General features: G+C 31.9%; 2 protein-coding genes across 2 annotated transcripts in view; both read right to left on the reverse strand.

Moving 5' to 3' along the window:
• The window catches only part of LOC134235524 (E3 ubiquitin-protein ligase rnf213-alpha-like), a gene marked incomplete at its 3' end in the record, with an annotated part of 85,254 nt that extends 84,986 nt beyond the window's left edge, over positions 1-268 (reverse strand). The window contains exon 1 of the mRNA XM_062717668.1: positions 178-268. Within this exon, the coding sequence (XP_062573652.1) occupies positions 178-268 (91 nt within the window). The remainder of the gene's footprint in view (positions 1-177) is intronic.
• Positions 269-4,342: 4,074 nt separating this feature from the next.
• The window catches only part of LOC134235507 (uncharacterized), a 52,962-nt gene continuing 42,698 nt past the window's right edge, over positions 4,343-14,606 (reverse strand). The window contains exons 18-23 of the mRNA XM_062717640.1: positions 11,482-11,744; positions 9,745-9,947; positions 7,093-7,299; positions 6,741-6,939; positions 5,286-5,353; positions 4,343-4,658 (exon numbers count right to left, since the gene is read on the reverse strand). Of these exons, the coding sequence (XP_062573624.1) occupies positions 4,343-4,658; positions 5,286-5,353; positions 6,741-6,939; positions 7,093-7,299; positions 9,745-9,947; positions 11,482-11,744 (1,256 nt within the window). The remainder of the gene's footprint in view (positions 4,659-5,285; positions 5,354-6,740; positions 6,940-7,092; positions 7,300-9,744; positions 9,948-11,481; positions 11,745-14,606) is intronic.

Here is a 14,606-nt window from a genome sequence, read left to right on the forward strand (position 1 = left end):
AATTTCATCTAAGATTATTGAGTAGATATAACACCTAGTACACATTTGTAACTTATTCATTTAATCTATTGCTTTTAGGGATAAAATATCTTGAATTCAAATGTCGTTCAATGTAAATTGAAGTGTACAGAAGTCACTGATTCAGACAACACGTACGATGACAAAGGAATGAGATACCTGCAATGTCAGTACACAGTTGTACGTAGGTTGACACCAGCGATATTCTTTCTCGAAATTCAAAATATTCTCTGAACCTGATTCGAAGCATGTCTTTTAATTGTGAATCGGTCCTGTCGTCGAATCTTAAGGCTTTCCAGGCATCTAGGAAACGTTGTTGATTCTGTTCCAAAATCTGGAGACGGTTAAGTTCAACTTCGCCTGTGAAAATCTGCTCTTTGGTAGATTCAAGTATTGATCTTGCTTGTGTTAATTGCATAGAACAGGCAGCTGATAGAGTTTGTGATAACTGATATCCACCTGTTAGAAAGAGAATAACAATATATATATATTTTTAATTTTATTAGATAATAAGGATTCTAGGAAGAAAAAAAGATCTACACTTTATCAGTGTATAAGTATTTCGATGTAATGACAATTAAACAGCGAAAAAAACCTACAAAATGTTTTCAAAAAGTGAACAAAATGAGGCCATTCTAGTGTACGCTTCAGTATGGTAGATGGACCTTCTTTGTCCAAATTGTTCTCTCTCCAAAAACTCTCAAACACGTTTGAAAGTAGTATTCCATACGTTACAGCTACATTTCCCTTCAGTCCAGAACATTTAAGACCCTTATTTAGGCACTAAAGTAAAAAAAAGAAAAAAAAGAGCTTTAAAGTTTGATTGGCACAGGTATCTTAATTTACCATATGCAATAAGAATGCCAAGAAAACTTAAAATTAAGTCTTTTGTATTTTTCAAACTAAATGACAAATCAACAATCCTTGGTATTGTCTAATTAGGCTGCCATGTAAAAAAACATATGCAAAAACGAGTAGAAATATTCTTAAAAAAGCATATAAACAAAATAGGTTTAAGTAACCAACAATTAGCTCTCTAACAGCTTTCATGCTCATGTAGATTATAGATAAGATTATTGAGATAATTTCAAAAAGGAAAATATTGACAGAGTGCATGATTTACACTAAGCTGGGTTCAATATGAGTTCATTTACTGGGATTAATGAGATGTGGATATAGTAAAAATGAGTCAATGAAATTCGTTTTGTTTAAAAATCTATATCAAATACAAAGTAGTCAGTGTTATAAACCAGATAACTTGACAAATTAAAAAAAAATGGAGAGAAACTTCAAGATTATTTTTAACATAACCTCCGAAGCAAATTTGGCAACTATGTCATGAACTCCTTCGTTGAGTGCTGAATATAAATTACAATACTCGACCACAACTTCTTCTGGGTTTGTATCACTCTACAATAGAAACATACATGTTACATTTTCACTATTTAAATATTATGATTTATAAATTGAATAACATTCAAGTGACATTCAGCCAAATAGTAAAAAGAAATATCAAAGTAATTATGCAATTTCTTATCTCATCAAATGAATATGAAAACCTATGTTTTGAGATGGAGTAAATATACGTGCACATGTATCAATGTATCAAATAAACGACACAAATAAGTTTGACAATTTGTACCTGTTGCAGATGTATTTCTATTTCTTCTTTCGCTATATTGTGAAATGTTGTTCTTATATCTCCTTCAGGTAGCATTATGTTAAAAATGCTACTCCAAGTCTAAAATAAGAAATGCAAACGTAAATATCGTGTTGCTTTTTGAATGTCTGATTTACCAATTGCAGGGAAAGTAAATTTATAGCAAGACTATCATAATTAAACAATAATTAAAATGTTTACATTTTGTTCAGTGAGGATAATAAAAAAAAGTTTCTATTCGTACTTTCCACAATCTAACTCAGATAAATTTCCCTATTTAGGAGGATGGACCGGATTCAAAAGCTTATTATCTAGGGAAAAGGTACCCTTGCAACATCTTCAACTTTGAAACAGTTTTCAACTTATTGACAATAAAAAAATCGCTCCGCGAGTGCTCTTTTAAAAGTCAACAACATAATTTTCAAGTGATATAATCATTGCTGTTATAAAACCGCATTATAAGGGTTATCAGCAGATTTTAAAAAACGTTTAAATCTAAGCATTTTATTTTTCAAAATCTTTTTGAAAGTGTCGAAATAGTTCAGGCGGTAAAGCACTAGCTCCGTGATCGGAGGGCTGTGTGCTATAATCACAGCCAAAACTGATCTAAGCTGACAGAAAAAAATTATTGTTACTTTACCCTCGGTATCTTTAATGAAAGTTGCTAGTCATTTGGATGAGACAGAGGTCCCATGCCAAGGCAGGCGTCGGTACGATAAAGATCCCTTACTACTCGATGGCCCCGAGAGTCGAGTACAGGTCTTAGTTTGTACCCCTTCGCCAATATACGACGAATTCTCAATCAGAGTGAATAACAATCGAACCCCACATACAACAATATACATTCAATCAGTCATGGTATTTTATAGTAACTTGAAGCATCCATTAAAAACCTATTGCTTATATCTTTTGAGATATGAAAACATTTTTGATATCTAATAAGGAGGTACAACGTTACGAAAGCCTATTAGGATCAATCAAAAGAGAAAAAAACTAAAAGGCGATATAACGGCTTTTGAAAAGGCGAAATAACGCGAGGAAGGGCATAATACCGCCTTTTTAAAAGGTGTTGTATGACGCCTTTTGAGTGGAAAGGCGTAATAACGCCTTTTAAAAAGGCGTTATTATGCCTTTCTAAAAGGCGTTATTATGCCTTCCCCGAGGGTTTTTATGCTTTTTGAATAACCATTATTTTGCATTTAAAAGGCCCGTGCTTTTAATACACCACCTCCCCACTCTACTGTCCAAATTCGTGGGGGGACTTCTCGGTAAAACTTTATTTGAATGCAATAATTTGTCACAGTTTTATATACTACAACAAAATGTTCAGGAATCAAGCGATACTTAATTATAATATTTAAACTGTAGCAAGACTTTTCCCAAAAAAGTGTATATGTGTGGAGGGGGTACACCATTCGCACTCGTACTACTAGCCTACTTGAAAAGCTAGAAAAATGGAAACGCGTTATTTAATGTTAATAAATATTTGAAAGATTTAATTAAAACCATCTTAATTTATGCAATTCTCTATATTCCTGCACATCTCACTGACAACTCTTTGCACTCGTATTAAGAGAAGGCAATACTCTACTTGTGAAGATCTAGGACATAGGCAGATGCATCTTGAAGCTTTGCTTGCCATGTTTTAAAATTCATGTCATTTGAAGATATTGTTTTCTCTTCTTGGAAAAAAGCAGGCAAACTATTTGCATTGGTATAGTGACTAATTTAAATCAATGACCCTTGGAAAAGGTGTGTATGGTATTAAAGAAGGACTTAGTTGGTTCAACATTGAAAATATATGACGCATTTAAAAATCTTTTCTTCCAGAAATCTAATTGCTATCTGTTTAAATTATGTTTTGAGGAATTTGACCTATATCTAATCGTAAAATTTATGTCCCGAATATAAGATTTCTGCACACACCCCCACCACCACCATTCGGTTGGGCTAAATATGTTAAGTCATGAATTGAAAAAAGCCTTATTTTGGAAAGGCATAATAACGCTTTTTAGAAAGGCGTAAAACGCGTTATGAAAAGGCATAATAACGCCTTTTAGAAAGGCATAATAATGCCTTTTGGAAAGACGTAATAACGCCTTTTGAAATGGAAAGTCGTAATAACTCCTTTTTAAAAGGCGTTATAACGCCTTATTATGCCTATTATGCCTTTTAATTTTTTTTTTTCTAGATTGATCCTAATAGGCTTTCGTACAATATAGACCACTCATTACCAGATTAAATGATAAGTTTTTACTAGATATACACTAACGGTAATTTGTAATTATTTAATTATTCACTGATATACATTTTGGTTGTATTCTTAGTCAAATATCTCTTTGTTTTGATTTGATTTACCAATAAAAAGATCTAAAAGTTTAATAACTGAATAGATTTTATATTAACGTTATACATAATTATGAAATTCTCAAAATACATTTAATTAGAAACAACCTACACTGAAATACGCATATCCAAATATTATTTTTTTTTTTTTGTTTTCACAATCTTTGGAATGTTTTATGTTGTTAATACTTTACTTGTTTATTTTCCGGCTAAAATATAGAAATGTTATTATAAGGGAAAATGATTTCTGATTTTTTCAATTGAATTAAACTGATTTTTTCCAATTGAATTAAACTGAAGTGTATGAGTAGAAAATTGTTACAGTGTATACAGTGTACATGTATATGGTATATCATCAACAACCTTTAATATATTTCTTTCTGGGTATCGATGGGAAAAATACTGAGACATCCACTTCTTTATTGTTGTCCACCCCTCTTCGGAAACATATTTGTGTATGTCAGTATCACTCGTTGCTTGTATGGCTTTGGAATTCTCGTAAACTACGAGCGATACCAGGAACATCTCAATTCCACAAATATGCAGGTTGTCAAACTGAAGTTTGCCTAGTGTTATTCCAAGTAATTCTCGTGCGATATACTGGTTTAGACACCATTTTGTCTCCTGATTCTCCCTAATACAGAAAAATCTTACATAATTGATAGGTAGTACCAAATAAAATATTAAAACAAATGTGTTCTATGAATATTTAAAAAGGATAAAAATATAAGGACAAATGAGGACAAATAATACAAAAAAACGAAAAAATACCTAGCTGGATTGTAATACCGTATAAGTGGAAATTTTAGCAAGACGCAAATTTAGCGATTTCTCCTTAAAACTGGTATTTCATTATTGGCGAGAAGTATCTTTAGCAATTGTAAGATGCTCACTAAAGATGCTAGTACAAATAACATGCAATTTATTTTTAGCGATATTCAATTTTAGCGATCTCTGCAGCCTCGCTAATACATGTAATGCCAAAATTAAATCCTAGCTAAAATTTCTACTTATACGGTTTAATTATACTTTATCTTTCTTTAATCACACTTATGAATCTATACATTTTTTGTCAATATTTAGGCCATTGCTGTGAAATTTTGATTAAGAAAACAAATTTCACGTAAACAAATATTCATTTTGATTATAACAACAAAAATATTTTTCATGTGTAGGTTTTGAAAACCAAGATTTGTTTGTATCGTCTCTCTTTTATCCACAATAATATTTTATATAGCCAATTTATTTACACGATGCTTACATTGATGGCCATTTCTCGTAGGTTTCTCTAACCTGTTGTACTGTCAATGAAAGTATATTCAGTAACGCCTAAAACAAAAATTCATTAAAACATTTAAGATGATTAAACTTTACAGTAAAAAAAGTAAATTAAAGTTTTTTGTAAAAAATATTAAAATATATTATATACATTCATGTATAGAATTCGCAAATCGAAAAGTTTACCCTAAAGCCAACATTTACAGCTGAATATTGAAACAAGTTAAGTTCAGTGATAATGGATTCTGTTTTTGACTCATTTTCTGAGTATATCTTTGGTATGTAAAAGCTATAGTTTCAGAATGTATAAAGTATACCTAACGTTTACAATCCAAGCATAAAAAGCCATTTTCTTTGTAAATAACTATATAATTATATAGACTTACAAGAGAGCTTACAACATATTGGGGTTAAATTTAATCACCTATAGGTTTCTAAATTTTCGTACATGTCGTTGCAATGGTGATAGACAGGAGTGAGTGTGCAAACCATTATTACTACAGGTACGTAGTTACCAAAAAGATTATCAATTCAAATCAATTTTAGAAGATACATTACGAAGGGAATGTATTTTACAATTACGAATTGTACATGAATGATACTTTTTTTTCTTTTTAAACTAATTTTTTTATTCTTCTTTAAGATCTAAATGGAAATTAAACTTTGTTCGAACCCTCCATCAGCTATAAGTTTCATTTATATGTGCTATTTAATACCTAGATCTATATCATATTACGTTTACAAGCTTTACCGCGCAGTTTATTAAATGTTTCATACATTATTATTACATGTAACATAGATGTCGTTTTAACAGATAAGCAACAAAATAGAAAACAAAACAGCAATCCTTGACGAGTATTGTTCAGTTTTTGACAAATTAAGGATTTCCATCCCTAATGGGACCAAATTCTCTGCCCTTAAATATCTGTCAAGTACATAATACACTGATATTATATTAAAGCATTTTATAATGAAAAAGGATTGTACGTGAGAAAGTTTTAAAAATGTAATTAATTAAGCAGCAGTTAATAAACAAAGATTGCATTGAAGTCTATGGGGAAAAGCGTTTTTTATTCTTTTAATAAAAATTCAAATAATTTAAATATCAATAAATGGAAAGATGAATTAAAAATAGATTGACGATTGAAATCAATTTTTTATCGGCTAATGTTTTTTAAACTGATTTTTTTTATGAATTAAAAAAGGGAAGATAACTCTAACCAAAGTTCAAGGTCATAAATTAGGAGACATCCCACTATACATACTTATGGCAATAAATAAATAAACCGAGTATTCAATGCCTACACATCTGTTATGTATTCAATTTCATTGAATTTGATCCTTTTAGGGATTGAATGCCTTAATAAATGAGTGCAATTTAAAAAAATTCTATCATTTCTCAATTATACTTGAGGTAATGTATATTATGAAAACATACTCCTTTATCCCTGTCAGATGGACGATTTTTAGCTTTCATGTAATAGTAAACAACAGCAAGTATCACTTCACTTGGTATGGCATTTGCACTGCACACTTTGCTGAGTTTTTCCAGTGAAAGAGCAGCAGAGAATGTTCTTGGCAAGAGATAGTCGATTGGAAACATTGGTTCCAGCTTTTTTAACAAATCCATGGGCTCCCTGTTGTAATAAATTTGGGGAGAAAAATCAAACAGGAATAAAATGAAAATAGTTTATTTAAAGTACTGATTTACAGAATGATAAATATTTATCACAGAAAAAATACATGACAATGTATTATTTTTTTAATTGAATACAATTCAATTTATTTACCATTGTTCATTCTTTACAACATTTATTTGATCTTTGATTTCATCTATGCCCCACCACATTGGAATTTCATCGTGGTGATTGAAAGCCATTGGCATTTTCTCAAACATTTTGCATTTTTGGGTGAGCAAATGCAGTAATGGTACGCATTGAAGCCATTCGGGGTTACGTCCTTTTCCAATTAGTTTTAGCAAACCGTCAATAACTTGTCTACAACAAAAAACTTTATATTTTATCTGTATAAACGTTGCCTTACATACGTACATATTTTTGTGAATGAATATTTATTATGTGAATGGATTATAAATCAATATAGATTTATTTCAATTAAATTTTTTCAAACATTCTTTGTATTGCATTTTGTATAAAGCAAAAAGGTAATAATAAACATTTATAGACTAAGTTCATGCAATGTCTTCCTTGTTTCCTACAGCATTAATTATCATCTTAAAATTCTCGACATGTTCAAAATTTTTAAAGTGAGGGGATCAATTTTGAGTCTTAAAGAAGTGTTGCAATGACCACCGTTATAGTTCATTTGTTAATTATAATTATCTAGAAGTTGTAGATAATTTTTGCAAACAAAAAAAAATTACATAAAAATGTTATTATTCACAGCATGTAATAATCAAAATTCATTTTATTTTGTAAAATACATTAATTTTTCAGTGAAATTTTCTTTAAGGAAACATACTCTGTCTCTGTCCCCCACAAAGTTTCTGAGTTTTTTAATTCAGTTTACATAATACATCCACAAATTGAGGGGGAGACAGTAGTAAGCACTATTTTCGAAAGGAAAATAAAAACAGAAAGGGGTCATTATGGGGCTTTTCTACATCAAACTTACAAATGTTATTATTATCATTTTATTAATTTATAAAGCACAAAGATAATGAAAAATTAACAAATTTCGTAACTTTTTAAGGACATTAAAGGCATAAAAAACCCCAAAACATGCTTTCTTCTTTGTTTTAATTTGTAACTAGATTTTAAATATTAATACGTATGATGTAGATTGATAGATATCTTTGATTAGTTCATTGGGGAAATAACAGAATTTATAACAGCCTGGCCCTTGTTTATAAATACTCAGAGTCTGGTAAACTCTTTCAAATCTATTTCTGTCTTTCAATAATTTAACTTTTTTATGTATAGTTCAACTTAATATATATTTAACACATAGCTCGTTAAATATTTAATTACGTTCCGAAAGATCTGATGAATATATTCATATTAACGAGGCCGAGTCTAATTCGAGTGCGCATCACTTTGCGCAGCTTTTTAATTTCATGCAGTTATTTGTGTGACAGTACACCTTTGAAAATTATTTTAATTTTAATACAAAATTAACATTATTTGTAACTCCTACTGATCTGAAAATGTGATTTTACGACAATAATTGGAAAAAGAACGTTGAAATGGCTCTAACAACGTCACCATTTTCGGATATCGTAAGCAATGCATGACGTTGAAGAATGACGCTTGACTCGCTTGTATTTTCAAGACGTCCATGGATATTATACTAAAAGCTGATGACATAACTTCCCAAGAAACAAACTAGCAATCTAAAAATTGCTATTATTGCCGAAAAAAAATGTGCGCCGATAATTCATCTGCAGAGATATGTATTAATACCGTAATGTGGCAATTTTAGAGGTATTTGGCTTCGAAAAAATATACCTAGTAATTATTACCTAGACCAATCGAGATGGTGAACTTTCTTTCAAATTTCACAATCTGGTGACTTTTTACATTAACTTTCATTTACTTGAATGAAAAAGACATCCCTAGGGCTGAAGTACAAAAAATATGGAAAAAATGTAATAATTTGGCGATTTTCCAACAAATCCCCACAGGGCTCAATAGTCAAGTTTGACAACATTTAAGATGCCCCTCTAAGAAATCGGGGTGGTAAACATTCGATTTTTTAAATCCTTAAACAATAAATATAACAGTAAAAATTAATTATCAAGAAATTATCAAAATCCCTAGGGCAGAAATAATTAGACTCGGCCCCGTTTAATACAAATTTTAATTTCTTAGTTACTTTGTATACAGACAATGTTATTTTTTAAATAGCAATTTATTTTTCAATAATTGATTAAATCTTATTTATTGCACTTGTAAAAGATCAGAATTCTGCTTTGGTACACCGTACATGGGCACACTAGGAAATACTTTGTGATATATCAAAGGCTACTGTAGATAGCAGTAGCCGTACAGGGACTAACTGTAGTTATTCTGGGAATATGTACATACTGCGAACTACTGTATTTAAAGAGAAGGCATATCATACCATACTATAGATATACCGTGGAATACTTTGGAAATGGTGTAAGTTACAGAGAGAGAAAAGGAATTTTCATAAGGACATGGGTTTTGAAAGACAGGATTTTTGAGGAAGTGTAGTTATTGATAGTTTCCCCTGATAACTTTTAAAATCTGCAGGAACTGATATCTGTTTTTAGCCAATGTGCTCACATTAGTAAAGAAGTTTATGGATCTTTGGATATTTAAATTTGCTTTGTCAGTCTTCTAAATCTAAGTGCTACTTATCATGCCTTGTTATAGAAACAAACTTATAGAGCTGCAGTCTCATTAAACACTTCAGATATATATATTTGAAGGTACACGTATCTCATTGTATGCACTTACTTTTTAGACTTTCCGATGTGGTGCCCAACTCTGCAGTAACTTTCGGATGAACAGCTTTCTAGATCCACATCAAGGACAAGACCTCTAAATACATCATTTTCGTCTTTTTGTTTTACTTTTAGGTCAAAGAATTCGATGATCATGATTTTCATCAAAGTTATGTTGATGTCTGATTGGAAAACTTGAAGTTTCGCAAAGGATATCTACGACACAAACATAATTTTAATAATTACAAACATACATTCGAAATTGTTTAGTATTTAGATAGTATAAGTGGATGTAAGGGAATGTTTAATTTATATGAAAAACAAACAGTGATATACAATTTGCATTTGAAAAATTCCTTATCTAATAAGCTCAAAAAATATTTTTTAATGAATAATCATCAAAATGGAAATGTTCTATCATGTTATAAAATGAAAATATGAACGGTTGGGGAACATAAAAACAATCAAATCGATTTTAAAAATCAGTAAAATAAAATACATGTAATAGGATTGCTATAGGTCAACTTTAAAATTAGTTCGGTACAAACCATGTTATACAAACAAATATATACTCTATTGATACTTTAATTTAGTACTGAAGATATGGCTGAGTTACAAAGATTTGATTGCCCATTATGGCCTCACCTTACTCCAAGGGGACATGATATGAACAAACTTGAATTAAGTCTAACTGGGGATGTTTCTATATTCATAACACAAATAATAGATTTGCTGATCTTGTTTTTTTTCTTGAGATTTTTGTAAGATTTTTTCTTAGTATTTCAATGTAAAACTTTGATCAACCATTGTGACCCCGCCCTAAGGTAGGGGGTCATAATTTGAACAAACTTGAATCTACACTACCTGAGAACGATTCCACATGAGTTTCATCTTTCCTGGTCCGATGGTTTTGGAGAAAAAAAGATTTTTAAAGATTTTGTTCTCTAAAACAAAATATACTTTGTTCAGTCATTGTGGCCCCCACCCTTCCCCCGAGGATCATGATTTAAAAAAAAATTAAATCTACACTTGCTGACAATGCTTCCACATGATTTTCACCTTTCCTGGTCCAATGGTTCTAGCGAAGATTTTTTTAATATCCTCAATATTGCTAAGTAAAACTTTGATCAGCCATGTGGCACCGCCTTACACCCAAGAATCATGATTTGAACTAATTTGAATCTACAATACCTGAGGATGCTTCCACATGTGTTTCAACTTTCCTACAAGATTTCCTGTTTTTAAGGGAATGCTTTGTTTGCTTTTCCTAGTTTTTTTATGCCTCTATGCAGATTTAAATTAACTGAAAATTCCATTTTTTCGAAATGTTCCAGCTGTTACCATGGCAATCAAGACACATAGCAACAATACCGTGTGCCAGTGCTTTTCGAAATACAGAGAAATTGAATTTGAGCGTTTTTTTTATTTGTTTTAAAAACAATAACGAGGTTTAACTCAGAATTCAAAGGAAGAATTAGGGGCCTTTATACAAAAATAAAGAAACGGGGTGGTTTCTTTTTAACTCAGGTAATATAATATTATAACATTAGTGTATTTCTCTTTTTTCATATTTGAAGCTTTAATAATGAGAAACACTAGAGTAATTCGAAATTATTTCAGTGGAAAAAGATTGTTTTCGGTTCTAATTTTGCATTTTTTAAACGCAACACATAAATAACTTTTATGATTAGTCTGACAATAATAATTATTTTTATCTTTAAATGAGCTATGAACTTAAGTGATAATTCACCTGGCCAATGTGTTGTTTAGTCAGATTTTTACAGAAGCATCCATAGGTTCTGATAAGTCCATAACAAATATCATCTAATTTGCAAATTAATTCCTCTACTTTAGATGTTGTTCTGAGTCTGTCAACTGTAGCTGCTCGTAGGAATGTTGTTACACAGAAATCAATATCATTCCACATGTCCTGTTCGCTAATTCTATTGAAAAAAATGATTTTTTCTGGATGTCCTCTAATTACACCGTCATAGTTGTGCGTTCTAGTCTCATCTAGAATTAAATTAAAAATAATAAAATGAGTTGTGCATTCTCCTTAAAACAAAAGATTTTTTGGAAGAAACGATATTTTTTTCTCCTACTCCATTTATGAAATTCGAAAGTTATTTTCATCACGTTTAACTATGGAATCCGGAAGGGCCATGTAGTTCACTAGCGGGAGATCGATGATGCAATGGTGCTAGAGTGTGATGGCGATGGTGTTATGACATGATGGATTGATAGAGAATATCGCTTCATTGTCATCGTACTGTGGTGTTATCGTCATCGCACCATCGTATCATCGCTATCGCATCATCGAGTCATCGCACTATCGCTTCATAGTGCTATCGCACTATCGTCTTCGCATTGTTGCGTCACGGCAACATCGTCTCCGCTCTATCACACCATCGCTTCATCGTTATAGCACTATCGCTTTATTGTCATCGCATTTTCGCATCGCAACGGCCTTAACCTCGATAGTGCATTGATGCGATAGTGAATTGCATGGCCCAATCCGGATTCCATATTTAACAGTCTATTTTCCAATGTGCGTCCCAAATACAAACGAGTGCATAAATTATTAAAAAAAAAAGGTTCTTAGTTTGTTTATTTGTTGTTAAAAATTCCCTCTTAAGAATCTCTTACTCAAATGTACGCGCCACCACTTGCTGGTGGTGAGCTGCAAATTATGTCCTTTGAATTTGGCACTTTGAGAAGTGGGGGCCCTTAAGCAGTGAGGGATCTTTTTCGTGTTAGCATATACTGCGACACAGGGCTCGGTTTATTCGGTCTCATGTGCGAAAAGTTTGTTTCTACGTTCCACAGGGGGATTCAAATATGCAACGTTCCTCAGATGTTAATTCTAAACAAAGGAATATATATCTTAACATAAAAACTAGGATGATATTAAATAGAAGAAGCACAACGGCAATATGTAATAAAGAGTCTATGAAAATTTCGTTCAGTTGTGTAAAAGGAGTTGCGGAGATGGGTAAACCGGAAGCGAAACAAACAGATGGACGGAAATCCCGATTAATAAATACCCTCCCTCTTTTCAAGCAGGGGGTATAAAAATTATTAGATATTAGATATTCGTTCGGACGAATTAGAAATTTGTTCGGTTAAATAAGTTATTTGTTCGGACAAATAAGTTATTCCTTCGGACGAATTAGTTATTTGTTCAGACGAATTAGATATTCGTTTGCACAAATTAGATATTCGTTCGGAGGAATTAGTTATTTGTTCGGACGAATTAGATATTCGTTCGGACGAATTAGATATTCGTTCTGACAAATTAGAAATTCGTTCGGACAAATAAGATATTTGTTCAGGCAAATTAGATGTTTGCACAAATTATCTTGTAAAGAGAGATATACACTTTGTCTATTCAGGAGGATTCATCCTTTTTTAATATTTTATACTTAAATAGCTCTTTGGACCATGACATACACACGTTGCAACAAGACATGTGGTAGTACAGTCGAGTATGTTGATTGTAAATATTCGGTAATAATGGATCCATACCGGTATATATTATAGGCCTAAAGTCTGCCATTCTGAAAGTATATTTTCTGAGAGCCCACTAGTAAATTCAAAGGGTCAGTTACTTCTTATCAAAAATCTTTTCACTCCCATCCCTGACTAACACTGGGGTGTTTTACTCCTTCTGCATGCAATTGGTTCGGGAAAAAATTGGCATTGAAAAAGTAAGCCCCCCACCCTACGAAATAGGACTGTCAGCTTTGGGCAACTTTTCCTGAGTCACCCCTTTTTTTTGCTTGTCAACTTTTCGGGTAGCTATTTTTTCTCAGCCCCCCTCTCCCCCCACTTTCAAAAACGATGCTACGTGGCTGCATTGTATAATATTGAATACACTTCAGACTCAAAATATCGAGCCTTTTATTCGAGGGTCTTATCCTTTTAAGGTGGGGCTTACTAGCTAGGACATTTGTAGACTTCTTCTATACCGCTGTTCCCACAGTTAAGTATTTTGTGATAAAGGAACAAAAAGAGGGAATCTCATAAGTCCATCTCCAATGGATTCTTTCTAAGATCGTGAAAAAAAATATTATCAAGTATCTAAATAAATTGTATTTTATATTCAAATATCAGAAAAAGCGCATTAGTTAAAACGTGCAGGTATAATATTGACCAAATTAAAGACACACCCCTTTCCGGGAAAAGGGTACAAAATTGATGAATACATGTACGTTCCTAGAAAGTGCGGTAAAATTTAAAAACACATCATAATTTAATGCAAGTTAAGGTTCTCAATGATGTAAGATAATCGATCGTTTTTTAAATAGAGGAGGGGGGGGTTGTTACTTGAAAATATTTTGACATTCATTCATGATTTATTTTCCCCGTAAAAGGGTTTTCTTTCATAATTCCCCTTTCTATGTGAGTCATTGGCCTAACAAACCTTCGAACTGGTACTTAACTGTAAAAGCGTTTTAACAAAATTAAGAAATACTGAAAGAAAAATTAAATAGTTTGTTCGACTATATGTACCTCTCCAATAACGGGAGGGTGCTATAATTATGCTCTGAAAATCAATGGACTAGGGAATATACCAGATTGATCGGTTGACCTCGTAATTTACCGGCTCGCGAGTCAAATGAACAACCTGGGATCAATACGAACAGGTTCATTTTTGTGAAGTTTTCCAACTTCACAAACAGGAATATTACATATAATTAAAAACTCAATGAGGACCTTTTCATCATTTTATACACTGCATATGTACCAGATTGATTGATTGAATGTTTTACGCCGAATCGGCAATATTTCAGCTACAAATCGGCGACATATGTATCAGAAATGTATTTCAAAAATCATTCATATGTCATGAATAATAACTGCACGGTAGTGAAT

Source organism: Saccostrea cucullata, unplaced genomic scaffold (assembly GCF_032062105.1).
Source record: "Saccostrea cucullata isolate Sc308-1 unplaced genomic scaffold, CSIRO_AGI_Scuc_v1 ctg403, whole genome shotgun sequence".
Classification (NCBI taxonomy): Eukaryota; Metazoa; Mollusca; class Bivalvia; order Ostreida; family Ostreidae; genus Saccostrea; species Saccostrea cuccullata.